Below are 9,423 nucleotides of genomic sequence, written 5' to 3' on the forward strand. Positions count from 1 at the left end.
GGTGCCGCCCGAGCCTCGCAGGGCCAGCCGCCGCGGCGTTAAGACTCCCCAGTCGCCGCCTCTCCCAGCCCGGCGGTCTGGGCCGTCAATCAAGCTCGCCCGGCCCCGCCCCTGGGCTGCAGCGGACGGCCAATCAGAGCCAAGCTCCGCAGCGATGAGCTCAGTCGGCTTGCTTCCCATTGGGCGGCTATATTAAGAAAGTCGCCGAACTCTTTAAATAGCGGGCGCTGGGGCCGCAGCCCGCATCTGCCACCGCAGTCTGGCTGCACTCGTGTGTTCTCTTGTACATTTGCTGAGGCCTAGAGAGACCCGGGAGGGAGCTAGGCCGGGTCCGCTGCTCTAGCCACTTTTTGCGCACAAAGGCGCCGACCCCAGGCCCGGGACGAGGCGAGCGGCTACCGCTCCGGAGCAGCGCGGAGACGCACGGCGCGCCCTATGCCCCGGCGCCCCCACCTACCCCGCCGCGGCAGCCAGAACACAGAGAGAGAACGCGCCACCCCGGGGCCTGGGTGCAGCTAGCAACCCTTTCCCCCAGCGCGCAGCCCGAGGTGAGCAGTGAGCGGCGAGCGGGACGGCAGCGAGGCGTTCGCGGGCCCCCTCCTGCTGCCCGGGCCCGGCCCGCTCATGGCGGCCATCCGTAAGAAGCTGGTGGTGGTGGGCGACGGCGCGTGCGGCAAGACGTGCCTGCTGATCGTGTTCAGTAAGGACGAGTTCCCCGAGGTGTACGTGCCCACCGTCTTCGAGAACTATGTGGCCGACATCGAGGTGGACGGCAAGCAGGTGGAGCTGGCGCTGTGGGACACGGCGGGCCAGGAGGACTACGACCGCCTGCGGCCACTCTCCTACCCGGACACCGACGTGATCCTCATGTGCTTCTCGGTGGACAGCCCGGATTCGCTGGAGAACATCCCCGAGAAGTGGGTGCCCGAGGTGAAGCACTTCTGTCCTAATGTGCCCATCATCCTGGTGGCCAACAAGAAAGACCTACGCAGCGACGAGCACGTCCGCACAGAGCTGGCGCGCATGAAGCAGGAACCGGTGCGCACGGATGACGGCCGTGCCATGGCCGTGCGCATCCAAGCCTACGACTACCTCGAGTGCTCGGCCAAGACCAAGGAGGGCGTGCGCGAGGTCTTCGAGACGGCCACGCGCGCCGCGCTGCAGAAGCGCTACGGCTCCCAGAACGGCTGCATCAACTGCTGCAAGGTGCTATGAGGGCCGCGCCCGCCCCGCCTTCCCCTGCCGGCGCGCCTCCCCCTCCCGGGCCCAGCCCCCACGAGCCCGGGGAAGGGGAGACCCGCGTGCCCCAAGGACCCCACCGGACTGCCTGGTGTCTGCCTTCAGCCCCGGCCGACGTGGCCCGGCGGCTGAGGCTCTGGCGCCGGGAATCCGCGTGGTAGGCACCGGGCGCCTGCTTTCCAAGTGTCTGTGCGTCCGGCTGTGTTGCACAGGCCTGGCCGCCCCGCTGAGTGCCAAGGGTCCCCTGACCACCCTTTAGGGAAGAGTCAAGCCTCTTCAGAGTGTGTGGCTGTGTGTATGTTCGACTCCCCGCCGCCGGGTTTTCACCCCATGCCCGCCTCTGCCTCCCGGAGACAAGCTTGGCACCGGGGTGCGGCCGCGCCCCATCAGATGTTCGTCCATAACCAGCGAGCGCCTGCTATCCCCTGTCTGTAACATAGACCTCGGGAACTGCGGGAGGGGAGGGCTGGGGAGGATGGGGTGTTATATAAATATAGATATAATTTTATTTTCGGAGGTAGGATGGTGTTATTTAATGGTGGTGGTGGGTGGAGTGACGGGGCGGTGGAACAGCTCCGGCCCAGCCTGGGTCAGGCGTCCATCCCAGCACGAACAAGACTTGGCCATCTTTCCAAACCCTGGGAAGACGTTTGCAGCCGACTTGGGGATGAGAGGACACAGCTTCTAGACTCATGGCTCCTGCGGGCCAGCCCCCCCCCGCCCCCCCCCCGCCCCCCCCCCCCGCGAACCCCCTCACCAGACACAGGCAGGAGGAGGGAAAGTGTGCTGCAGGTCGTTTTTGCCATAAGCGAACTTTGTGCCTGTCCTACAAGTGAAAATCGTTCAGTCCAAGAAACTGATGTTATTTGATTTATTTAAAGGCTAAAACATGGGTGGTTTTTTTGGGGGGAGGTGGAAGAATTCTTTGCACAATTGTTTCATTGTTTGACATTTAATGCACTTGTCATTTGCATAAGACAGTAGCATTCTGACCACACTTGTACACTGTAACCTCATCTACTTCTGATGTTTTTAAAAAAATGATGACTTTTAAAAAAAGAAGAAAAAAACCACTAATTTTTTTTCTTTTGAAAAAAGTGGCAACACTGTTCTGTTTTGCGATTTTATTTGTGCAGGTATGCGCACTCTTTTGAGAAAGGGCAGTAACAAGTGTTAGAGCCTATCTAAAACCTTTTTTTTTAACCCCCACAAGTCAGTCTCTAAAGCTGTGTGAAATTTTCTCTGCATCTCTGTACAGAGAGTAAACCTGCCCCTAGTGTCTCTTTTCTCCCCCTCCCTTCCCCATCCAGTGGTACTTCTACTAAATTGTTGTCTTGTTTTTTATTTTTTAAATAAACTGATAAATGACAAAGTGGTGAGCTTATGATGTTTACATAAAAGTTCTATAAGCTGTGTATACAGTTTTTTTATGTAAAATATTAAAAGACTATGATGATGACATTTATAAAATGGCTCCTGTGGTTTAATAATGTGTAAAAATATTCTTGTGAATTTGGGGGCAAGGGCAGAATTCTGCAGTGGAGGTCCCACCAACTCAGTTTCCCTCACAGTGTTTGTAAGAAATGGGGATGAAATCCCTTCGAGGACGTGTGGGGTTGCGTGGCCATGGGGGACCAGGTTCCTCCCGTCCCAGTCCCGGAGGTTACCCCGGCACCCAGTGCCCAAACCTTTGACCTAACATGTACTGTTTGTATGTCTTAAGCACTTGTGTCGAAGTCTATTATGGGGCCTTTGATGCCTATTCTTTGAAACTTGGAAAGGTGTTATTTAAAATTTAGATGACTTTTTTTGTTGTTGTTAATCACCGGTGTGGGACCAGACTCTCTGTCCAAAAGACTGGTTCCTGGGTTCCCTTCAGATCCTCGTGGGGTTACACAATAACCCCACGATTGTAGGGTGTTATCTCTGGCCTGAGCTCCTGGGTGGAAGCTGGGGAGAGCCCAGATCAGAAGCTGATTCTTCTATCGTTGAAGTTTCATCTGAAGGTCTATATGTAGCCTAAAATGCTTTATTTTAAGTGCCAGGAGTGGCCGCATTACAGACAGAACACGAGGCTTTGGGTGGCTGTTATTGAAAGTTGGGGCAGGCACACTTTGACGTGGAATCATGATGGGCTCTAATTTCAGACAGCCTGCTGCAGTGGGTCCCAGAACCAGACAGGCAGATTTATCTTCAGAGACCGTATTAAAGTCCCGCTACAGGTATGATGGCTCAAATCTGCCAGCCTCAGCAGCTTCGAGGAAAGGTAGCAGATACTGCCAACCTCTCCCAACTACCGAAGACGTGGTTTTTGTTTTTGGAATCAACACTTTCTGGGTTTCTAGCCCTTAGTTGCCTGCTGCCACTGCCCACCCCCGCCCCCCGCCCCCCCCCACCCCCGCCAGCTCACCTCCTTCAGGCAGAAGCAGAGAAGGCCCCTTTTGAATCCCTTTGCTTTAAAACTTGAGGCTTCTGTTTCCCTGTCTTTCCCTAGACTCCCAAGAGCTTTTGTTGAGTGAGGCAAGCCTGGTTGCTGGTGACTTTTCACCCACTTAAAAAACAAAACAAAACAAAACAAAACATTAACAGGGCCTCCTGCACAGCCAGGCTCATTGGCCGACAGAGGGGAATTGTCTGGGCAGCTCCAGGCACAGAGCAAGGAGAGGGTCCACCCAGGTTGGCTTCTCTAGGCCACTGCCTCATCCTTTCCTCAGCTCCTGGCCTCACCTCTAGCCCTCAGCCTACTTTTTCTTCTTCATTTTAAAGGCAAAAATTTCCACAGAAAAACAAAATGTTGATTTGCAAGTTTTACAGCTTGCAAATCCTTTGGTACCAGGGAGTGCAGGACTCTGTGAAGAGCTCAAGCTTGGGCTCAATGCCCAGTACTCAGCTTTGCAACCAGCCAAGAGCCTGGAGTCCCAGCCCCCGAAAGGGCCTTTTCTGGGTTTTCTGCCTGCTCAAATCTGCCTGGTACCTATAGCTGCCTTTTTTTTTTTTTCTAATTTTAGGACGACAACAAGCCGGGTGACACATGGCAGCCTGGGTTATGCTTGTTTTAAAATGCATGGCATTTAATAATCCTGCCAGAACACACTCTTCTTGCCGCATTAGATCCTACTGGAAAATATAAAGATGAATTGCTGTAGGCTGGAAAATCAATTAGGAAAAAAGAGGTAAAACATCTGGTGTTACTCTTAGGATATGAAAATTCATTTTGCACATTTAAAATAAATGTGCTGAGTTCATTTAATTGCCTGTTGAATGGTTTCGTGGAGAATAGTGGGGTGTTTCATTGATCCTGGGCATTTCGTAGCAAGGGGCATTGGCTTGGGTTCTTGTTTAATCTTAATTTGAAATCAATCTGGACTGTATTTCTAGGGTCTTTTTCACATGTGTTTCAGTGTACTTAGAACAGTGGTTTTCAAACTTAAGCATGCATTAGAATCACATGGAGGGCTGGTTAAAACACAGATGGCTGGGCCTAGCTTCCAGAGTCTCTGATCAGTATGTCCGGGGTGGGGACCAAGTGATGCTGATGCTGCTGGTCTGGGGACCACACTTCGAGAACCACTGGCTTAGAATAAAGGAGAGTTCATGTCATTGCACAGAGGAGGGAGGTCATTTCAGCAGGAAAGTAAATCACATTCCCGAGGCTGAGGGTGTAGTGCCCTGTAGTCCCGACTGCCCTACCTTAAAGAGCACAGCACTTTCAGAGAATTTCCCTCCCAGGATGACCCATACATAACCCCTATCTTCTCTTCTCCACATTCTTGTGCAACAGGGGGTTTAATGCCCTTCTAGAGACTTCTTTCTGCCATTCCGAATTCAGAACGCAACAACACTCCGCTGGGACGAGGGATACAAAAGCAAACAGGACACAATCCTTGCCCTGGTGGGCCCGGCAGTTCCGGGAATGCATTCACTGAGCATGCTCAAATGGGGGCGTTAGGCCCAGGGCACAACAGGAGCCCAGGGGAAGGTGGGGAGGGTGCCATTGAAGAGGAGACATTTGACCTAAGTCTTAAAGCAGGAGTGGGCGATGTGCAGATGAAAGATACAGCTTCTTTATATTACTGTGGGGCCTGGCCTCTGGGGAATAAAGCTCTCCTGGGTGAGAACTACCTTCTACTTGTAGCCCTTCTGGTATACATTTCTTCAGTCAAGAAAAATGATGTTACCCAGCCAAGTCAAACAGCCTCTCCCTGGCCCTCCCTGTTCACACACAGGCCGGGGGAGAAGGTTGGTGATGACGGTTTCATTGTTTTCTCTGTGCCTCCCAGGGATGGGGGGCAGACACAAGGGCTAGCTTTGTGATAACTGTGTTCCTGGGAAACATGCAGCCTGGGCTCAAGGAGGCTGTGACACCACAAAGGGACCTCGTACTCCAGCTTGTTGGGGGACAGACCTTAGCCACTTTACTTGGTCCATCTTCTAGCTGGGGGGAGAAAGTGGGTACTCAGGCAGCTCCTTCAACTCTTAGCAGCCCCTTTCCTGGGCTGGGAGGTAAGAGCTGGCTAGAGGACCCCAGTTCATTCCTTCCAAATATTTATTGTTGACTAAAGGACTCTGTGCCTGGCACTGTGCTAGGAGCTTGGGACTCAGTAGACAAATAGGCAGGCATGGTCCCTCCCCTCACAGAGCTTTCAGTCTCTATGTGTGTCTGCACAAGTAATAATATGATGATGACAACAGCTAATGTAGGCATCAGGCACTGTTCTAAGCTCTCCATCTGTATTGTTTTATGTGTGTATTAATTATCTATCATTGTCTAACAAATTATCCCCAAACTTAGTGGTTTAGAACATTTATTTCTTCACCATTTCTGTGAGTCAGGAATCCAGGCACCCCTTAGCTGAGTCCTCTGGCTCAGGGTCTCTCCTGAAACTGTAGTCAAGGTGTTGGCTGCGGCTCGATCGATCTCCAGGCTTGACTGGGGAAGGGTCTGCTCCCCAGCCCACTCATATGGTTGCTGGTAGGATCCAGTTCCTCACTGGCCAAGGCCTCCTTTGAGCTCCTTGCCACGTGGGCCTCTCCGTTGGGCAGTCCAACATGGAAGCTTGCTTCATCACAGCAAACGAGAGAGAAGAGCCAGAGAGAGACAGTGTGGGCAAGGCAGAAGTCAAAATCTTTCCTAACTTAATCTTGGAAGTAACATCCCATTGCTTTTGCTGTATTCTTTTTATTAGAAGCAAGTAACGGGGTCCAGCCCACACTCAATGGGAGGGCATTACCCAAGGGCATTCATGGCAGAAGGTGGGGTCGTTGGAGCCATTTTCGAAGCTGCCTACCACAATCGTCCATGATGACTTTGAGGTCAGTGCTATTATTCTCAATTACTGATGAGGAAACTGAGCTGTAAGAGGTTGGATAACTTGCTCAGGGTCACAAAACTCATATGGATTTGGAAACCCAGGCAGTCTGGCTCCAGCACAACAAACTTACATATGTGGTGGGATGATGATTTGAGAAAAATCACCCTGAATGCAGTGTGGAGGATGGATTGGATGGAGAGGGGAAAGCCAGAGGTCAAAGATCAGTGAGGGGCTTCCCTGGTGGCGCAGTTGTTGAGAGTCCGCCTGCCGAGGCAGGGGACACGGGTTCGCGCCCCGGTCCGGGAAGATCCCACATGCCGCGGAGCGGCTGCGCCCGTGAGCCGTGGCCGCTGAGCCTGCGCGTCCGGAGCCTGTGCTCCGCAACGGGAGAGGCCGCAACAGTGAGAGGCCCGCGTACCGCAAAAAAAAAAAAGAAAAAAAAGACTGGGCTGCATGGAGGGTCCAACAGTCCTCCGATACTGCATGCTCGGAATCAAGCAGGTAAATCACTCTGTTTTGACATGAGCTACGTGTGACACAGCAATGACAAGTAACCAGCTGTTTATGGCGCAGGGGCTGAGTCCAGGGAAGTTAAGAAAGTGCTCCTGTGAGGCCAGGCTTTGGGCGCTGACAACACCAGCTGAGGGAAAGCCTTCTCTGGACCCCACCCCTGCCGAAATCACAAGGTACTCAGGCCCGGAGAGATCTCTGGGGAAGTCCTCCCAGTGATCCTGAGATGAGCAGGCAGTGGAAGCACATTTCTGGGGCTGCAGGCCACCCTCTGCAGGGTCACCTGGGGGACTAGCAGTGCTCAGCGGTTTGTCGATGCCGGGGCTGAGCTTCGAGCATCAGAGGAAGCTGGGCAGTTTTAGCTTCTGGGTTGGGAGCCTGGTACAACGGGCCATGTTTTTCGTTTTAGAAACCATGATCCAAAAGCACAATTCTTTTCTTCTCTTTTTCTTTCTTTTCAGGATCTCTTTATATATATATATTTTCTAAATTTTTATCGGAGTAGAGTTGCTTTACAATGTTGTGTTAGTTTCTACTGTCCAGCAAAGCGTATCTGCTCTACGTAGACACAGATCCCCTCGTTTTTGGATTTCCTTCCCGTTTAGGTCACCACAGAGCATTGTGTAGAGTTCCCTGTGTCCTTCAGCAGGTTCTCATTAGTTATGTATTTTATACATAGTATCAATAGTGTATGTATGTCAATCCCAATCTCCCAATTCACAAAGCAGTAGTTAGATGCCACAAAGTAGGTGGCAGTGCCTTAATCGTATGTGTGTTGTCAGTCCCAAGGGCCTCTTCCATCCTTGTCAAGGGGAGTTCTAACCTTCTCTCCTTTCATACAACACTGAAAGCACAATTCTAAGGGCTATGCAACTAGGCTTTGGGTTTTTATCACTCTGTGTGACCTCTGTCCTCTGGCTGTCATTTGGAGCTATTTTTCTTCTCCCTTCAATCCTGAAAAGGGAAGAAACAAATGTTCCCAGAAGCAAGTTTCTCATCACTTTGTTAATGATTGATTTCATTTGATTCCAGAACTTGTTTAACCTTTGGATAAACAATCGAAACCTTCTGGAGGCACCTAAGAGGAATGCAGGAATGCATGTGCTATTTAATTCTGGAGAGCTTATAAATGGGACTCTGACAGAATAAAAAGTATTATTTATATGCGTGCTAAAAAAAGTCACTTGTAAAATACACACTTGGGCGTAGCGGCCAAATATGGGAAAGTGTGAGATCTGGTCGCATAACCAGGCTGGCTCTGTAAATGGGACGTTCTGTCCATCCATCCTCTTCCTCTTGGTTGAGCAATTTTGTGGCTACAGATTTCCTCCAAGAAAGTCGAGCACTGTAGGCCAAATGGAGATCCAGCCTACACGCATAAGAAAACACGAACGTAAATGAGCCAGCCCGGGATCTCTGAAATTGTTCTTATCTGTGCCAAGGGAGAATTGTTCAAAGTTTTTACTTCATGGGTAATGGTAGAAATTACAGACTGTATAGTTGGTTACCTGCCAAATCGGAAAGAACAAATCTGAAATGCAGTGAAGGCATAAACAATTCAAAGGGAAAAAGAGTGCTAATCGGGCTTAAAATGCCACGAATTCTCTAGCAGGCTGATAGGATCCAACCTCCGTCCATGACCTAGTGACCAACTAGTAAGCAGTCTCACCAGTTAGCCGAGGGAATTCAGAAGGCCCAGCACTACCATGAGTGGGGTGCAGAAGAGGCCCGACTCTGGGCGAGTGTAACCCTCTCATCCTCAGCTGGGTGTGGGAAGAAATCACGGGTGTGGGAAGAAATTGCAGCTCTGGGAGTTTGCCGGAGACCTCAAGAAAAAGGAACAGGCGTGGAGCAGTGCAGATGTGTCCCCCGTTCTGTCACGTCACTTCTCCCCCTGTATTGTTCATCTTTGTCACCTGCAGTAAAGGCAGTGTGCGTGGTGGGAAAATCAAGGCTTACAGGCAGCAGCCCTCACTCTGTCCTTCACTGTCTGGACATTCTTGATCCAATTATTTTTACTCTCCACTGCCTCAGGTTCTTTATTTGTACAATGGAAATAATTCTGAAGATTAAACAAGATCAAACCAAGTACTCAGCACAGACCCAGCTCATTCTAAGTCCTCAATAAATCTTGATTCCCTTCCCTCTGTTGGACTCATCTTAGCACCTCAGGCACAAGTAGAGGTGGAATAAACTTTACTGGATAAGTGAGCGTATAGTAATAACCACTCTTTTGTTTGTCAGGGGCTTTTTCAACTGTAAGCTCCTCAGGGTATCACATTATACTCATTTTTAAAGCCCTAGCATCCAGCGCGGGGTCTGACACGTGGTAGGTACTTAGTAACTACTAAGTTACTGAATA

The 9,423-nt window shown here is 51.0% G+C and overlaps 1 protein-coding gene and 1 non-coding gene across 2 annotated transcripts; one reads left to right on the plus strand and one right to left on the minus strand.

Moving 5' to 3' along the window:
• The first annotated feature begins 248 nt into the window (after positions 1–248).
• On the plus strand, positions 249–2,704 carry RHOB (ras homolog family member B). Its single transcript, XM_032653315.1, has one exon. It carries the CDS (start codon positions 625–627, stop codon positions 1,213–1,215), a length of 591 nt encoding a protein of 196 aa, XP_032509206.1. The 5' UTR covers positions 249–624; the 3' UTR covers positions 1,216–2,704.
• A 5,076-nt stretch (positions 2,705–7,780) lies between these two features.
• Positions 7,781–7,906, minus strand: LOC116764819. The gene has a single exon (XR_004353030.1). It is a non-coding gene; the product is annotated as a U6atac minor spliceosomal RNA (small nuclear RNA).
• Between the last annotated feature and the right edge of the window lie 1,517 nt (positions 7,907–9,423).

The sequence above is a fragment of the Phocoena sinus genome, chromosome 13, assembly GCF_008692025.1.
Source record: "Phocoena sinus isolate mPhoSin1 chromosome 13, mPhoSin1.pri, whole genome shotgun sequence".
NCBI lineage: Eukaryota > Metazoa > Chordata > Mammalia > Artiodactyla > Phocoenidae > Phocoena > Phocoena sinus.